General features: G+C 40.5%; 1 protein-coding gene across 1 annotated transcript in view; it reads right to left on the bottom strand.

Moving 5' to 3' along the window:
• dnajc17 (DnaJ (Hsp40) homolog, subfamily C, member 17) overlaps positions 1-19345 on the bottom strand; it is a 34553-nt gene that overhangs the window by 11968 nt on the left and 3240 nt on the right. The window contains exons 2-10 of the mRNA XM_063498514.1: positions 13754-13823; positions 12005-12063; positions 11807-11894; positions 11544-11620; positions 10771-10888; positions 10072-10121; positions 8264-8341; positions 4956-5036; positions 4253-4372 (exon numbers count right to left, since the gene is read on the bottom strand). Of these exons, the coding sequence (XP_063354584.1) occupies positions 4253-4372; positions 4956-5036; positions 8264-8341; positions 10072-10121; positions 10771-10888; positions 11544-11620; positions 11807-11894; positions 12005-12063; positions 13754-13823 (741 nt within the window). The remainder of the gene's footprint in view (positions 1-4252; positions 4373-4955; positions 5037-8263; positions 8342-10071; positions 10122-10770; positions 10889-11543; positions 11621-11806; positions 11895-12004; positions 12064-13753; positions 13824-19345) is intronic.

The following is a 19345-nucleotide window of genomic DNA, read 5'->3' as shown; positions in this document are numbered from 1 at the left end:
CTCATTCCCAACAAGGCAGTGAAAACAAACACTTAGCCCTGCTTCCAATAAAAGCCAGCCAGTGGTGGCAGTTTGGGCTACAGACCAAGCCAGGCCACAGGTCCAAGACCTCAGAAGAAAAATGAAAAAAAAAAAAAAAAAAGCCAAAGCAGGCTGTTTTCTTAGCTGCAAATCAGCGTTCAATGCTCTGGTGAGCAGTGCACGAGAAGAAAAGTGGTAAAGGGTAACTTGATACTTCCACATATGCAGGGGGTGTTGAGGGAGGAGGAGGACATCATTACTGTAGCAAAAGTTCTGATGAGGGTTTAAACACTACCTTCTACCCAAATACACCCGACACGCAAAAATGCATGGTGTATCTCACACACTGGCACACGAGCAAAGGGAAGCACGCGTGAAAGTCTGCGTTTGCCTACGCAGTCAAAACGACACTCGTCCATACGTTTTCCTCAAACCTACAGAGGAGAGGTCGAGACGAGCCTCACTCCATCTTTGTTGGGGAGTTACCGGGATGGGATGTGGGACAAAACCCAGAAGAAGTCAAATTCCTAAGAGCGCCACGGGTCATGGTACAAAATCTAGAAACCAAAATAAGTTCTTCAAGCAATAAATTTAGAATTCTATGCAAGACCAAAAACAGAAACAGCATTGTTTGTGGGAACATTTATATATCCGTTTCTTGTAGACTTCTGCCAATAACACATTGTGAATGTTTTTTTTCCTTCTGAAGAAAAAATTGTTTATTATGTATTTTTTGTGCAAAGCAAATAAAAACATCAAATACTCGTATGATGAAATTGCTTTTTTCTTTATTTTACACATTGTTTTATGTGTTTGTATCATTTTTTCTAGAGAAATTACAGCTTATATAGGACTCCGCAACACAATAATATTATGTAGAGGTGGCCAAAATTAGACACGCACGGCAGAATTTCACGCACAGTAGAGGCATGAATGCTGCACTAGAGTAAAGTGGACTTTGAAGCACAGCTAAAGCACAAAGAGGTGGCTATCAATAGCTAACCAGAGTCTGTTAGTAAACTTCAGGATAAGCAGGAGAATGAGCTATTCACTGACAGAGATTTACACTGTGTTGACTGTGTTGCCCTGCTCGATGCAATAACTCCCTAAGCAATCAAAACCTTATCTATTCACAAGAGAAAGAAGAATTGTGCAAGATCAGATAGCCGCTGCATTTTATGGAAAACCACTCCTCATTAAAACATTCAGAAATAATACTTGGCATCTTATTTTTCCTGCATGCATGTGTCCTTGGTTTTCTATGAGTCTGTCATCTGTGTGAAAGTCCTGTGAAGGACACAACTTGAGCAAATGTTCAGCCACATGGCTAATACGAGATGAAAGAGTCTGTGATGGAAGACAAATTATCTTGTCTGCGCTGCAAAAAACTGGCCAAACTGTGAAGTATCCCAATCACATCTGGTATCACTTCCCTCCGTTTAAAAATCTAAACTTGCTGTCATGCAGAATACAAAAAAAATCTTGTCATTCCTCTAAAGCAGCTCGTATGAGCTGTGTTTTTTGTCGGCTACCAACTTAAACATTAAAAATACCGTATTGGCAAATAGGACAAGAGTCCTGCGCCTGTAATTGTGCTTCCCAGTGAAATCTAATGCTACATGTCTTTGTTTTGGTCTGGTTTGTTTTTTTGTATTTACACATGAAAGGGGATTTCATAAAACCAACAGTTTTTTTGTTTATGCTGTCGGTATCGTGTATCAAGACAGAAAATATTATCAAGCTGCAAAGAGGATCAAGCAAATTGAAAACAGCTCTTCCCTCTCATGATATGCATGATGAGCTAAATGCATTTAGGCATAGATTTCTATGTATTCTAAACCAGCACATCTTTTTTTAAAACATCTCCCATCCGTTTCGTGAGTGGCCAATCATCCTTCAGTCTCGTGTATTTTCACTGCTCGTTTCCCTTTACTTTATTACTACTAACAAAAATGTGAAATAGAACAAAACCAAAAAAAAGAGAAATATTCAGATTTTAAGTCTGGTCATTGCAATAAACAGAAGGCTGTCAATCTCCTTCCTAAACAGCTATCATCTCCATTAAGAGCAGGTTTCAGGCCAGCACTGAATATGCCAACAGCAAGGCCACATCCAATGCATCTCTTCCAGACACAAGGACTATTTTAGGTGATAGCGCACTTTTAAAGCACTAGCAAACCAGCAGGCTGGAAAAACAATCCCAGAATAGCTGATCTACTGCATCTGGTTTATGCCGTGACAACCCTGCAATGATTCCCTGGCTCTTGATGGAAGAAGCAGGCATAGAAGGCTCAAATTTAAAACCCTTACAATAGAATTGTTTTAAATAATACGGTATGCTAAACTGAGCAATAAACCATGAATCAAGACACAATGATTAATGATGGCATCATATCTCTGGAGGCATGAACGTCAGGTCTGGCAAAAACAAAGCAGACAGATAGATGGGGATTCCACATCCGAGAGTTTGTATGTTAAGATAAACTATCCATGTGAAATCCCTTTTTCCTGATGCAGCAACTATTTGCCGCTCTCGGATACGACTGCACTGAAATGTTTAGCAATGGATAACAGGTTCTTTTAGGATTCACTGAGATTTGGAAACATGTACTAAAAGAAACATTTGGACTTCTGGGAAATTTTAAAGGTTCCTTTTCTCGACCTCCCCATTATTCAGCCTGTCACTACGACGTATTTGTCATATCTGTAACGTTAACGGGTACACACGCAACAGTGAACGATCAGGAAAAGAAACTTGATCCTTTTCCCAAACGAAGGGTCTGAATTTAGTCAAGAGCGTGGGGAGCAATTCCACATGGTGCGAAAGACACGGCCCTCCCCTATTTTGAAATGTTTTAATATCCATGGTGAGAAAAACTGGGTGAATGCAGTAGGTCCAGTTATAAATCATGTCATAACTACAACAAAAACAGAGCCAAAAGATCAACACTCCTCTCTGTGAGAGAAGTTAAAAATTTAACACACCATGAGATAGATCAAAGTCTCTGTACCCTGAGGGGGTCTTCTTGGGGAATTTGACCCTCCCTTTACTCCATTAGGCTCCTCATACTGGCCTCAAATTCATTTATTAAGCCCAGCAGAGATGGAACTAAAGTTAAGGGTGAAGTCATCCGTGTATCTGAGCTCCCTGTGGCGAGCCGCTGACTCTGTGAGCTGTGTTTAGATTGATGAGGTTAAAGAACCAAGTCCTCACTTTGCTCATATGTGATTGCAGCTGGATAATGTTGGGACACTATGAAGGAGTCGGCTACAGGAGAGGGATCAGATTTGTAGATCCCAGATAAGAATCAGAAAAGAACATTCACATCCACTGACCCGTGGATAGGTGTGGATCAACACCGCTAATATCTGCCATGGTTTATCTATTATGTCATGTGGGACCTCTTAGCAAGAAGTATTCTCAGTGAAGGCTAATTTGAAAATAATTCTAGCATAGTAATGTTTCCAGTCAGAGTTAGAGAACAAAAAAGGCTAAAGCAATCATCTTTGAATATCTGCAATGCAAACCGCTTTACCATAATAACATTTAAAGAGATTAGTGTGACAAGTCCCAGTGTGCAGACTCAGTCACAGATACTAGCGCTGTGTAGGGGGTCGTAGACCCCACACTAGCATGAGAGGTGAAAGCCAGTTCAGCAGTTTTATGTAGCAAACTGTGGTCCATAGGTGGTTAACTCTTCAAATTAAAAAAAAAATGTTATATTAAGATGATCAGAAGGTTTGACTTAATAAAAAAGGCCAAAATCTAAAAGTAATTAATAAAAAGAAAGAAAATGTAATCACTTGGCACCAAAATATCCATTTTTACTTTCTCACGTGCCAGACTACCATTATTGCATGCTGCTACACAAAATGCAGCAATCCTGGGGTCTGCCAGGTCATTTCCGTTAATGAGCAGCCAATGAGGGGCTCTGGGCCAGTGCCGGGCCAGCACCTCACCACTCCAAAACAAATAAACCGAGGACCATTTAACCAAACACATTGTTCTAGGTCAGACGAATGGGAGTGCAAGCACCGGGGAAATATCTGCACCGCTGATATGAAAATAAAAGCTCCGAACGTTTACATACCTCTCTTTGTGGGGCAGTGTTTAGGCAAGAGTATTTGTGCTGGAAGCAATGTAACCGGGAGGATTTTGTAACATGGGGCTGACACGTTTTATGAGAGAGGAGGGGAATTACAACAGCGCATTTTAATGTTATACCGGTACCTGTGAAGGCATGAACTGCCCAGACTGAGAAGCTGCGGCAAAAACCTCAGGCTGTCCTTCAAGCCAGGAAATCTTCAGGGGATTTGCAGCTACGCCACTTTCATTCTTAACAGCCAGCTCCTAAAAAAACAAAAAACAAAATGTGAGAGTAGGTATTCAAATGACTCATCTACCAGTATTATTAAGGCAAAAAACTTTCTCCTTGTACAGAGTTTTGTAAAGTTGTAACATATTCATCTAACACCTAGGTATTTGTTCAGTTCACATAACACCTAAATAAAGGTGGGCCAACACCGGAGCTGGGACATGAAGATGGGCAGGGTGAGACAACAGAACCTGTACCTAGATCCCAGTAGACTGGCAGGCATATTTTCTGCAGGCGAAACACATGTTGTGGTAAGGAAACCACAACAACAAAAAAAGTACATCATGATGACAAAGAGCCTGAGGAACCAGACAGTGGGGAACAATAAGACGGCTCAGTTCCTTCCGTCCAGTGGTTTCCATCAGCATCGGGACTTCTGCGGTACAGAATGACTAAAATATCAGTTTCACTCACACAGACCATCCCCAGGCACGGAAGTCTATGACAGCTATCACTCTGAGTAATAATCAAACTCATCGGGTGACCTGGAATTTTGAGGCAAATGAATGCTGAAGAAAACGGTTTCTGAGGTTTTCATTCAGGAGTTAAGGTACTTACAGCAGCTCTCACAGTTGCAAATTCTGCAACAGCACTTCCTTTCTTCTTACTCGAGATGATCACATTCAAAACATCGCCATACTAGAAGTAAATAAAAAGGGGGGGGGGGGGGGGGGGGGGGGGGGCATTCAAATTAATATTCCTTTTCACAGCACAATCCATAACCATAAAAACAAAAACCACACACAGGCACAAAACTTCAAAACACTGGTGAATATAAAAGACTTCCCGAGGAGAAGTTAGCATTCAATATGTGTTTGTTATTAGACCTCACAATATTGTTCTTACGTTTGAGCCTGAGCCAGTTATTCTTTGAACAGTAACAACATCTACATCTACTGTCAGCATTAAAGCTGACAGTAGATGTGTTTCATATCCAACTGCACTGATTTATGATGTTGAGCTCATTTGATCCCAAAAGAGTGGAAAAGTTGGCCTAAAAGTGCAGCAAAGCAAAGACCAACCTCTTTAAGAAAGACATGGTGAGAAAAGAAGGGGGAGACTATAAACACAATGGAGGAGCACAAAGGGCTTTTTAAATTCCTCGTGGTTAGCTCAGGTGGATCAAGTAAAAAAGCTCAATGCCATTTACTTCTTCCTAACTAAAGTGGGGCTTGGGAACAGAGAGTACAAGAAAAGAGGCCTTTAAGAATCTCATTCTGAAAAAATGTAGCTTTCTGGGAACGGGAAAGTCCAAGAATGCTAATGCTTACTAAGGACACTCTGAAGCAAGCCAACAGTGACAAAGGAGACTCTCTAAAGGCCTCTGTTTCATGAAATATAAATATCGTAACATATTTTTGAAACAAAGATGTATTACTTCAACCAGCCAAAGTACACAAGTCCATACACGCCCACATGCACGTATACACACAATCAAACTCGTTCCCACACAGCAGTGGCTATTTCTACTTGCCCAAACCATTAACTGTCACTCATTGGAGCTTGCCATCTTAAACAGGATTTTCTTAGAATATATTCCCTTTGCTTAAGAATTTAAAAGAAGCAACACTTTTTTTCCAGAGTTTTTTTTTTTTTTTTTTTACTCCCTCCTGCTTGGGAGCATATTGACTGCATGCGTGCAGAAGAGAAATTGAAATGCCTTTTTCCAGCCAGCTTGACGTCACTGACACTTGCCCTAACCTCATTTCAGGCCAACCTATGCCACGCCAAAAGCCCCTGTGACGGATCACAGCATAAGGTGGTACTAGGTTGCATGAGAAGAGCACATTTCCTAATGCCTCCCTCGGCACTGCTTAATCACTTGGTGAGAGGGGCACAAACAATGGTGTGCATGGCTTTAAAAGGGCACTACAACATTGCCCTCAGCACTTTCACTGCAACAAAACTTAATGGGCCTTATTTAAGGGGAGGAACAAAACAATCTACAACACTGATGTCATGCAAACCTCAAATAAGGCTGGACTCTGCAGGTAGGTTTTTTACCATGCAATCATATGCATATATACACACACACACACACACACACATATATATATATACTCCTCATACACATATATATATATATATATATATATATATATATATATATATATATATATATAGCTCTAATCAATCAATAACAGATACTCCTCATTTCACTTTATTATGTGTTTAAAGCGCAACTGTAACACAGAATCTAATTTTTCCATTCCAACCTTTAGAACTACCATGGGCAAGAGCTATCAATGGACATTAAGACATTGGGGACAAGATTGTAGACCTAAACAAGGCTGGAGTGGGCGACAAGACCATCAGCAAGAAGCTTGGTGAAAAGTTGACAACTGCTGTTATGATTATTTGGAAATAAAGGAAATATAAAATGACCATCATTTGTCCTTGGACATGCAAGACCTTGCCTCAAGGAGTGAGGATGACCATGAGAAAGGTGGTTGATCAGCCTAAGACTGCACAGGTGGAGCTTGTTAATGATCTGGAGGCAGTTGGGACCACAATCACCAAGAACATTTTTGTTATTACACTACATCACAATGAACTGAAATCAACAGGTCCTTGTGCTAATGAAGGCGTATAGGTCTGTTGCAAGTTTGCCAGTGAAGATCTAAATGATTCAGAGAAGGTTTGGGAGAAAGCTCTTTGGCATCAGCTCACCCTGCCGTGTTTGGAGGCAAAGTATTGCTGAGTATGACCCAAAGAACGCCATCCCCACAGTCAAGCACAGAGGTAGAAAAATGCTGTGGGGCTGTTGTTCTGCTGAGGGTACAGGATGACTTCACCACATTGAGAGGACAATGGACAGGGCCATGCACCATAAAATCCCAGATGAGAACCTCCTTCTCTCAGCCAGAACAGTTAACATGAGTCAAGGATGGGTCTTCCAGCACGACAGTGACCCAAAACACATCACCAAGGTAACAAAGGAGTAACTAAAGAAGAAGACCATTATGATTATGGAGAAGCCTAGCCAGTCTCCAGACCTCAACCCTGTAGAAAATCTGTTCCAATCTCTTCATGTATTTGGTCTTCTTCACACACAAAGCTAGGACATCTTACTATTGATCACTGATTGAAGAAAATAAGAACGATTTGGTTTGTCTTCAGCATGTAGCCAGGCTGACAAAGAGTCAGAGCTCTGTTGAACCAAACATTCCTTTAACCTTAACTACTAATGACTTCATAAGTTTCATTAAAAATAAATCTGTAACCATTTGAGAAAAAATATTGATAAGCATCTCACAGAAGAACATCACATGTAGATATTTATAATACTATTTATATTACTGTACAGTCCTTACCTAATATAAAATGACTTGAGGTGACTGCTATTGTGATTTGGTGCCGTATAAATAAAACTGAATTGAATTAGTGACCAACTTCAAGAAACATCTTACCATTGTGCTTTCCTACAAGGCTTTCTCCATCAAGTACCAACTTAAGTTTTGCTTGGGGATCAATTTATAACTTGTGACTTATGTGATGTATTTTTTTCTGGATTTAGAGGCATTTCTTTGGAAGTGAGCAAACCTAAAAATTCAGCAGTGTATTTTTTTCCCTGGAAATTTAATTTGCAGACCCTTTAGAGAGGAAAATGATTGCATTTGGCTAACCTAGTCAAATAAATACCTCATAAATTCATGGGAATTTTGCATTCATTTAACACTAACCTCATTTGCAATACAAAAAGAGTAGTTATTTAAGGCAATACTGTATAATGCCAAACCTAAATTATTTTACTGTGTTGTAATTTTTTTTAAATAGTTCTAAAAGCAAAGGAAAACTGTTTTGCAGTATAAACTAATAACTTTGCAGCACTGTGGCATTAATTATTCTCTTTTCAGAACGCATACCTTTTGTAGAAGTTTAAACAGAATGTCATGAGAGTAGCCTCCATTCGTCTCATCATCTTTTTTACACTTCCACTTCAACTGGAGGAGAGAAAGAGAGAGGAAAGGCTAATATTAGTCAAGAAGGTTTTCATGAGCTAAAGAAGTGCATGATAATGTCTAATCATTAGAACACAATTGATTAAAGTCAGCTGACAAAGAGGCCAAGCGTGCCAGGCGGGCTCGCCTCTGATGAGACACAGATTACAAAAACCATCAGCACACACTGGAGCTACGAGAAAAAGACATTATTAAGCTCTTGGAACATCACCATGGCACCACCTGCAAGACCTGCAGTCAATTTCCATTCATACCGAAAGCGCCAGATAAATGAGTGAAATTCAAAACATGGACGCCTGGACCACAGAAAATATGGTGACTCACCTGCTTTAACTATCATAAATTAATCAAGAAATAATCCAAAGCAGTTCAATGTCTAATAACGTGCTCGGTCATAGGCAAAAGAGAGGAAGTCCTCTGCTATGTGAACTGTGGTCAACTTCTTTGCTTACATAACAATGTTAGTGTGTCTTTAGTTTAAAAAAATTTAAAAACATATGTAAAAGATTCCCCCCCCGTTTGGATTTCTGTCACTAAAAGCTGATGCGAGTTCCCGCACTCCTAAAAAAAAAGACAGATATTGTGTAACTTCTCATATGCATGTACAAAGAACAGGGAAATGAGGCAAATATCACAGCAACTGCTCAGAGTAGTATTATAAATGGCAAGCGCTAAGTGTTGATTCAGCTCCAGCATTCTGCTCACTGTCAGAGCAGCAGGATTTCTGGGAACTTCCAAGTGCAAATGGAGTCTTTTTACCAGCAATTACGGCTGAAAATGTCCATCCAAGAGCATTCTCTTCTCCCCACCGATAACCTCCTTACCCGGTAATCGTCAAATAAAATGCTAAGGTATTTCTATGATGTGATGTCTGTGATTTCAGCCTGCAACACAGAAACACTGCTGCGTTTGCTCAAATTTTAGATCTATTCTTCAAAAAGTGAGTCATCAACACAGCTGATAATTATGCTAAAGTCATAGAGAATTTTCTAAAATCAAATTAAACTTTATATAGTGAGAAGCAATGGGCAGTTTGAATATAGAAAAAATGGCTGTGGTTAACTGTCTAGAGATTATATTCCATGTTATGCTTTTAAGAAGTTCAGATGCAGGTATCTTATGTGGGAAGCCAATAAATTATTAATAAGAAAATATTTTTGATTGCACGCAGGGCTGCAATCTGAGATAGAAGCAGAGCCTCTGAGATAAATCTTGCAGTAAACGTGTCCCTGTCCATGCAACATGATTTGTGATACTGTCAGTCTGGCCGCTGTTTGTTTTTTCTAGCTGAACACACAAACGTCAGGGAATATGCTGCTGCACTAGATGGCTATCAAATTTTAAAACCAGATTTACTGTCTAAACACATTAGCTAACATCCCATGTTAATACATGCAGACTCGGCTGTTTCCAGGAGGAAATATAATAAGCCTTCTCTTAGTTTAGATACTGGTCTCCTGACGACACTGTGCCCTCTCAAGAGGAATGGGCTTCAGAATAGCATGTGTGCTCAGTAGTGAGGCAACTTATGTGGTCTCCAATAATGAAACACAAATGGCAAAAGGTTTTTATCAAACTCCCCGCTGAGATCCTGCCTGAAATTTCACTCAGATATAGCAGTCGCTCCTCCACGTTACTGAGGGACCTACATTATTCTCTTACTACATTATTCACCCCAACTCTGACCTCTCTTCACATATTCTGAGCCTTACCTTCAATTTTGGGGTTACGTTGCTCTTGGAACATCTCTCCACTCCTGAGTCTGACAAAACGCAACAGAGGGGGGGGGGGGATGAGACAGAGAAGTGAAAAAAAAACAAAGAAACTATTGTTTTCCTGAAATATTATACGCAAGAGAGCAGTCGAGGGACTCGTGCAGATAGACAGCAATTTTAAAATGGATGTCATGTGTTAAATGTATAGCTCTTGCTGATCCAGGGGAGGGCTGTGTGCGTGCAAATGGAAAAGACGCAGAAGACATACTGACAATGCATTAGTAATTGTCCGGCCACAAAAGGGGTCTAGTTTAGGGCAGCAGTCAGTTGTTTTCCTAAGTATATACACGCTGCCTTCCTTTTGCTGCAAAAAATATTACCATGAGGTTAAAAGTTTGATGGACCGCTGTGTGTACGCAGTGATTGGCATCCCTTTGCTATCTTGCCAAGAAACTAAAATAGACCTCTTCCAATATAATTTCAGTTATTGTTATAGTCTATCATGTGAATAATACTTGGTGAGCCACAGGGAGCCTGGTGGCTGCTGTGGTTGTGCTGACACGACGAGGGATGGGAAACACAGGGGGTTCACTCCAACAAGGCTTTGGGATGATATAAAAAATGTCAGGACTACAATAAACTGGTTTAGCTAACTCAGACCAGCACGGATTGGTTAAATCACAGGAGTGCACGTACTTCTCTGAGTGTGGTCTCCTCCATGTTGATGTGCTTCTCTTTCTCTCTGGATCTGCTCTCTGATGAGCCTCTGCTCCTCTTCGAGCTGTCTGGATCCCTCCTCCCTCAAGCGGGCAATCTTGGAGAAGGTGCACAGAAAATGCAGAGATGTAAATGAACAGGTGGCCAAGTATTAAGTGACAGCACATGTTAAGACAACAGCTGTTGGAATATGATCAGCTTTATTACTCTGCAATTCTGTGTTTATGTCCTCTACTCAAGGAGGCCATACAAACCAGCTTGTTTCATCACTTAAGGCGCAAACACCTTGATGAAGTCAGAAAATGGAACAGTGCCACCTGCTGGTTATGGCCTCCTTCCTTATGTATATGCATGAAGCACCTTGAGCGCATGGAAATTACTCACAGTGGAAGCATGCACACCATTTTTATTTATGGGTGTTCTGCACAAACTGCACCGAGTCATGCAATATCACCTAATGACCTTACTGATAATTATGACATGTCTGTGAAAAAACAAAATAAAGAGAGGAGCTCTTATACAGAGCCTTTGTTCGTGACCCAAGTATTTGGAAGAGTTCAACTCAATCAGGAAAAACTATTTGATGAAAAACAGAATAAAAGCACCTGGGTGTGCTTTAGAGTTTTCCTAGATGCATTTTCCAATACAGCACTTATACCTGCAGTATAGTGAAATTTTTAATTTTCTGCAGCCTCTTAAGGCAAATTGTAGCGCAGTGTCTTTGCTAATGTGATTTCTATAAAATACGATACCTCTTCCTCGAGTGTTCTAGTGATCTGCACTTCCTCCTGGCTTTGAGCTTCTGCTTGTCGCTCTCTGGCCTCCAAGTCTGTCAAAACAACACATACAAACTAATCCACATCTCCATCATATACTCATAGTATTGATTGACTGACTTATTATTATTATTCTTTAAAGAGAAAACAGTACTTCAGCATTAAAACTTGACAATTAGAAAGAAACACAAGATAATATCACTAAATAATCTCTGGGATGCAGCAGAAAAATGACTCACCAAGTTTAATTTTCTTTCTTTTGCTATCTAGTTTCTTGTTTCTTTCTTCTGCTTGTTTCTTGGCAGCACAAATCTTGTCATAAGCAGCCTGAAAAAAAGCGTTAGACTTCAGGATCACTCCTTGCTGGGCTTGCTGTGTTTCGGTTTACTTGAGGGCTAGGATCCATATTAGAGGTTGCAAGGCACCAGCGGTCTTACCTTGGCGGCGGCATCAGTTAGCACCTCAAGAGCCTGGGATAACTGGTGGAAGAGCTCAACTAAAAGAAAAGAAAAAAAGGCAGAACAAGAGCATTTTCTCACATTACTGCCTTCAACTTTTATCTTGTGGGATATCACCTATGAAAAAGAAAAACGTGGCTAAAGGTTTATAAAAAGGTTGATAGGTTGATAATTGTGCCAGTTTGAAACAAAAAAAGAAATTATACTGAAATGGGGTGACTGAGAAGGACAGGGCACCTAATCCAAAAGCAGCGTTAGGTCTACAAATGCCTCGAGATGATGGGACATGGAGCCAATACAAACTGCGACATTTCATGTCTCAAAATTTGCCGCAGGTCTCACAAAACTTGTTTCCTCCAGTGACACGGCCGTGCATTCCCTTGGCTCCCCCTGCTGCAAATACCACTACACCAGTTGTCATTTAACACACACGCACAGACAAATGTACACTGGGAGACCACAATCCCCCCCCCCCCCCCAGATTGTCCTCCAAACAGCACATTACTGCACGATACTAGCCAGGCTTAATCATTCACTTATGGGAGGCCTAACAGACTGATACTGTTACTCCCTGTGAGGACTGGCATTGCACACTAACAGAAGGCTCTCGAGATCGCGCTGCCAGTGGAGGCGGTCAGGTTACCTACACGCATATAATGGGCTGGAATGAAATCCAACTGGGGGCAACCTGCCATGCCCACCAGGCACCTCAGAGTGTCACAATATGGGGTATTTAGAGGGGAGAGGGGATAGTGGGGAGGGGTATTGTCAATCAGTGAAGAATTGTGACCCCTATGTCACCTCTTACATGCAAACAACCCTCCCCTGAGGGGCAGCAAGTCCCAAGACTTGCTCCGCTCTCGTGCGATAGAGTCCAATTCTCTTCATGCGCGGGTTCAAGTGTTGAGGCCCTCCAAACCACTACTTTTCCATTTCTGGGAAACCGACCCCCTGCTTTTGTGTTATCCCTCTCAACCCTACCAATTTCCTTTTTTTCCTGACATAATCAGGAATTGTCTGAACCATCCAGAAACCACATAAACCTAACTTGAAAACATACCTCGTGACCAGCTTCTTGTCCAAGGTGCATTTTTTCCCTATTGACAAAAAGCTACGCTGAGATTTTCTGGTCTAATTGTTGACATGCTGGTTGGCACCAAGCTGCAGAAGGACACATGAACCCAGGGAGGACAGAGTGTGGATGAGGGTGGTGAGGATGGTGATGCTGGCCATGTTGTTCTAGCTAAAAAGCTGGCGGGAGAAACATGCGCTGGTTGCCTTGCGACAGAGTGCTGTGGCCAGGACATCTGGCAGAGTTTAACGCTGTGAGAATGTTACTCTGGAGCATTCATTTTTGGCCCTGGACCTTAATGGCAACTCAGTGAGTGGTCATAACTAACTCCTCAGTGGCAGCGGTCAATGCCTCAGAATGGAGACAGAAGACACATGAACCTGGGACAGTCAGGTAGGGAAATTTTCTGAAGTTTTACTTCCTCCCACATAGCCCTCAAAAGGAGATGCATTCTCACCACTACACTCACCTGCTCTGAATCTGACAATTACCTGCACTACTTTACCAAGTGCGCAGCTAGCAAGCCAAGAGATGTGGATCTACACCAGAACTTTTATGCATCAAATCATTTGCATCTTTATATGCATCTCTGTCAGATAAGGTTTGGAGATCATGTGAGAAAACGGTAAATGCAAAACAAAAACTGTCTCACTCACCTGCTTTTGGGTTGTCTGGGTTCTTGTCTGGATGGCATGTTAACGCTTTCTGTCGATACGCTTTCTTGATCTGAAAGAGAAGGAAGAAAAAACCCCAAACATTACGAAGAGTGGAAAATGCTTGTTAGAATGCAGAAAAACGAACAATTCCCTTAACTTTAACAAGAGTCTCCTCAAGGTGCTTTAGACTTTAAGGTAAAGACCCTAAAAAATAGAGGAAAAACCCTAACAAACAACAAATGAGCGAGCACTGGCAACACTGGGGAGGAAAAACTCCCTTTTAGCAGGAAGAAACCTATTACAAAAAGAATAAAACAAAATGTAATGTCCCCCATATGAGGGCTTGGGGTCTTGGGAGGTTAAGCACAAATTTTGGGCACCGTGTAAAGATATAATTCTTACTGTGTATCAATAATTTTATCATGTTGAGTTTGGCCCAGAAGTTAAAAAAAAAAAAAAAAAGAAGTTATGGCCTCATTGAAATAATGCCAAAGACAGTAACAGCCTGACATAAAAACATCTGAGGTGAAATGTGGTCTTTAATGGGATTGTTTTGTTTGGATCAAATTGAAACTTTAAGCCGATCCTGTGCTTCGTGTCCTTTTGACATGCCGTTAATGGCTTCTAACCACTGTGGTACATACTGCACTGTACAAGAATTCCAAACTATTCTCAGGCTATTCCAGTTGTCAGCTTGCAAGATAAATACGAAGTTGCAACCTAGTATTATTCTATCTTTATTTAAACAATATTAGATAGAATATGTCATAAAAAATGAAAACAAGTCTGACGTAGTCTGAAAGCAGCATCCTTTGGCAGCGGGGGGGTTAATCCAAATAAGGTTTTAGTTATAGCTGATTTTTTAACTCTGGGTCACTGCTTGGAACATTAACCATTCATTGGTCCTTCTAGGAATCACTTAATGGAGAGGTGGTTTTTATTAGACGTCTGCTTCTTTTGAGAATGAAGGGAAACAGGAAAATTACCGCAGAGACCAGAGGGGGCTGTGGAGTCCAGCGCTTGAGAATTCTGCACAACCTCAAACGCACATGCTCATATACAGTACATGCATTGCATGCTAAAGTTTTGGCACATCCAACCCTCCCCCCCATACATACACATTGAAGAACAGACCAAACACAAACACTGACATGCACTTTCTCACCAGTCATAATCAGTCATGCCAACATTCTGGATGTTTTCAAATTCTCCCTGTTAGCGCAAATCGATCTCCTGCCAGTACGCTTCGGGCCACAAAAACTGGGAGCCCCTTTCTTCATGTCTGGGAAGCGTTTGCATTGGATGCATTGTCTTCTGGCATATGCAGTGTTTTCCCTGTAATTTGTTTTGCACAGTTTTATCTCTAGAACGCACGCCAAAACATACTGAGCTGACTTTACGGGGATGGATGGAATTGGGGGGAGGGGGGAAGCACAATGGTGTAATCAATCAGTGGCTTTTTTTAACTGCAGCTCCAATGACAGTTAAATACAGTCACACATTAGACTGGATGCCCTCCATCCAGGGTGCAAGAGCTTAACCTCTGACTGATTATATGAACCAAGCAAGCCTCCAGTGAAGCCTCTGGAGATAACTGCAGCTCACACAGCTCCTAAATGTCAAAAGTCCTTTCTTCTATCTAAACTGGATTGGGGGTTTTTGGGGGGTTTCATTATTGTTCCAACAGTAAATGAGAACTTGGTTCAGTGAGAGGGCTTTTTGAGAGACTAGACATCATTAGAGGATATTTAGTCTTGCTGCTTGGCACACACAGCGTTCCTACAGATTGCGACTGACACGCAGGGCTGTGGACTAGAACCAAACACATATGCTTACTGTTGGCCTTAGCCTGCTTCCCCTTTATTATCCTCCCCCTGTCTATTTCTCACATTCCTTTCAGTGCACTCCCTATTATACCTTTGTCCAACTCATTTCAAAGCTTTTTAGTCAGATACAAGGAAGTAAAGACTCGAGTTTCGCCTCAAAATTATACTCCTCTTCAACAATAGTTGCCTCAAGCACCATTCTTGTGATTATGCACTATATAAATAAAATTGAACTGAACTGCAAAGGAGTGAACTGCAGCTCCTCTCTGGGATCAAAACACAGCCTAAAAATGGGTCCTACTCTGTCCTTTTTCCCTCCACCACTGTGAGGAGTTGCTTTCCGTGGATTTCCACAAAGTGCCAACCAACTTGCTCAAGATGTGCAGACCACGATTGAAAACAAGTCTACATCATTTTTTTTAAATCAGTATTACATAATCTTCTGATGGTAATGCAATTTAAGTGGACACAAAAACAAGCCTGCACTGCATTAATGTCATTTTGACAAAAATTATTGTGCCTTGATGTTCGCTATATCGTACTGCGCAATACTGAAATGTAAAGGTGTGTGAGCTTTTGTTATACCACAGAGAACCGATGCCTAAACTGGAATAGAAACATATGTAATACACACTTTTTTTGGAAATATCAATCATGTCTGGAATTGTTAGTAAACTGTAAAATAGGAACTTGAGGTAATCAAAGCTGTGCAATGTGCTTTCAAAATAGCATCAGTCTGTATCTGGAATAGAAAACACAATATAAATCATTTTTGAACATTTGAAATGTTAGCAGCCAAGATATGGAAGAGCTATGCCTTCCTTTAGCTTATGCCACTGTTGTAGCTCCATATATAGTTAAGAGCTCTTTTTCATTCCATATAAATGACATGATATGTTTTTAAAAACAGATTTAGGAAGATGAAATGAGAGTGTGATCATTTTCTTATAAAATTCAGTAAAATCCTCCATAATTTAATTTCAGTTAGCTAACCATCTGGACCATGTGCCTTACCACTTTGCATTGTCATTAATACATTAATGATTTCTTTCTGTTGTAATAGGAGTTCAATCTGAGGCTTATCCATTGTTTTTATAAAAGGGGCCCAGAGATTGTTCCACAATCATTACTGTGATTTGGGTCAATAGTTCGTTCGCTATTTGGTTTCCTCATTTGACAAATTTGTGGCGTAGTCGATCAGCACTTAAGTTCTTGTGCTGAAAGAAGGCCAGTTGTGTTGCCATGCTCACAGATTTATTCATGCAATTTTAACAAAAGTCTTTTTTTCCAGCTGATGAATTGCATTAAATTTTGTAGTGCATAAAGGACAGAGCATTGAGCATCGGCTGCACTTTTTTAATGAGCTAATGTTTTTGAACTTTTGGCATTTCTTATATTTAGATTAATGGGATTACAGCTTTCAGGACTTCCCTGAAGCAGTGAGGCAAAAATATTATTTTTCTAATGGGTTTCATAAAGTTGTTAATTGCTAAAAATTAACTAAATAAAATGAAAAGAACGTGATCCAATTCAAGTGCAGTTAAATATTCAACTATTGTGACAAACAATTCCCTTTTTTATTAATAAAGAAGAAATCTACCTTACAATCCCAGCTTCAAAAAAGTTAGGATTCTACAATGTAAATTAAGAAAATGGAATGCAATGATTTGCAAATAAAACGGAGCAACAAAAAGCTGGAAAAAGCAAGTTTCTCAGGAGTAAAGATGGGCAGAGCTTCACCAATGTGCAAAAAATTATCTATATTTTGTGGAACAGTTTCACAGTAATACTTGTTATTATAAAATTACTACAACTTTGAATATCTCGTCATCTACAGTACCTAATATCATCAAAATATTTCGAGAGTCTGGAGAAATCGCTGTGGAAAATCATTATTGGATGCCTGTGATCTTCGGGCCCTCAGGCACCAGTGCATTAAAAACAGACATGATTCCGTCATGGATCTTACACCATGGGCTCAGGAACACTTCCAGAAATCACTGTCTATGAACACAATTTGCTGTTGCATCCAAAAATGCAGATTAAAAATCCTGCAAAGAAGAAGCCATATTTGAACATGATCCAGAAACACTTCTGTCTTCTCTGGGCCAAAGCTCATTTAAAATGGACAGAGGCAAAGTGGAAAACTGTTCTGTGGTTTAACAAGTTGAAATATAAAATTATGTGTGGAAAACATTGCTCCCATGACTTCCACACGGAGGAGAAGGTCAGGCGTGTTATCTGCATTCAGTTTAAAAGCCTGCAGATCTGATGGTATGGGGGTGCCTAATGAATTGGCAGCCTAAACACCTGGAAAGGCACCATTAATGCTGAGTTTCAAAGCAACATATGCTTTCATCCAGAGGACATCGGGACAGACGTCACATATTTCAGCAAGATGATGCTAAACCGCATACTGCATCAATTCCAACAGCGTGACTACATAATAGCAGAGTCTGGGTGCTGACCAGGCCTGCCTTTCACTGATTGAAAACATTCAGCGAATCATGAAGCAAAAAACACAACAAAGAAGACCTAGAATAATCGGGCAGCTACAATCTTATATCAGATAGGACATCATTCCTTTTCCAAAAGTCCAGCAGCTGCTCTCCTCACTTCCCAGATGTTTACAGACTGTTGTTAAAAGAAGAGAGGATGCTACACAGCAGTAAACATGAACACGTCCCAGCTTTTTTGAGACGTTTATTTGTTTATGTGATTTGCAAATCATTGCATTCCGTTATTATTTACATTTTACACAGTGTCCCAATGTTTTGGAACTGAGGTTGAAGAATAGATTACTTCCTTATTGAGAAAACCCTTCATTTCTTTATCACAACAGGTGAATGTTTAACTGCACTCGAATTGGATCATCATTCATATGATGCACTGAGGAAAAGAGAAAATAAAAAACAATACAGGCAAACACTTGTCAGATAATCCATTAATGGATTTACTGCATTTACTTCAAGTTGAGATCTGGTATTAGTATGATTAATTTACCTTTCCTTTAAATGTATCATCACGTTTATGCATAAAACAAAACATTTCAAACCCTTTAATAAATAATTGTGGCTGCAGTCTTTCTTTACTCAGAAATACAGAAATGGATGCCAAAAACAGGGAAACAGAAAATTCTAAAGCAGGGTAACCAGAGTTCATCATGAAGATAAGTACGTGTGATCTGAAATAAAAGCAGCTTTTATAAAAATAAATAAATCACCCGTGAGTTTATACTGTGTCCTTAATTCACATTCAGTCAGCTTCTCACATTCATCACCTGCACCTATCTGACAAGATAAACATGTCTCCGCCACGTCTTCACTAACAGCAGATGTTTGCCGTTGTCGGGAAGTACGTTTGGCCAGCCGAGCTGCTTGACAAGTACAACCTGTCATCAGCAAAGTTGCTCTGGTGGAGAACAGCCATCTTGCATGTCATCATAACTCCCCTTCTCTCCAGTTCCTCCTCCAATCGTTTCCTTTTCACTCTCTCTAGGATCCTTCACGATATCTTGTCTCTACTGTGCCTCCGGAGCTGTTTTGTTAAATAATGCATGATTACTCCCATCAGTGCCATAACACGCAAGCTTTAATTGTTGCTGGAAGACCCTGAGCCCGCTGGTTCTCCACACTAGGAGCCAAAGCAGTGCAATCTTTAAGAAGTTGTGCGCATAAGTCTTCAATTGCAGGGCATCTTCCTATAGCCCTAATCCGGCCAATTACTCTAGCAATTATCTTTGTGCAGTTCACCGTGACCTTATAGG

The sequence above is a fragment of the Pelmatolapia mariae genome, linkage group LG16_19 (genome assembly GCF_036321145.2).
Source record: "Pelmatolapia mariae isolate MD_Pm_ZW linkage group LG16_19, Pm_UMD_F_2, whole genome shotgun sequence".
Classification (NCBI taxonomy): Eukaryota; Metazoa; Chordata; class Actinopteri; order Cichliformes; family Cichlidae; genus Pelmatolapia; species Pelmatolapia mariae.
The sequence above is the reverse complement of the archived record's forward strand: the minus strand, read 5'-3'. Positions and strand labels throughout refer to the sequence as shown.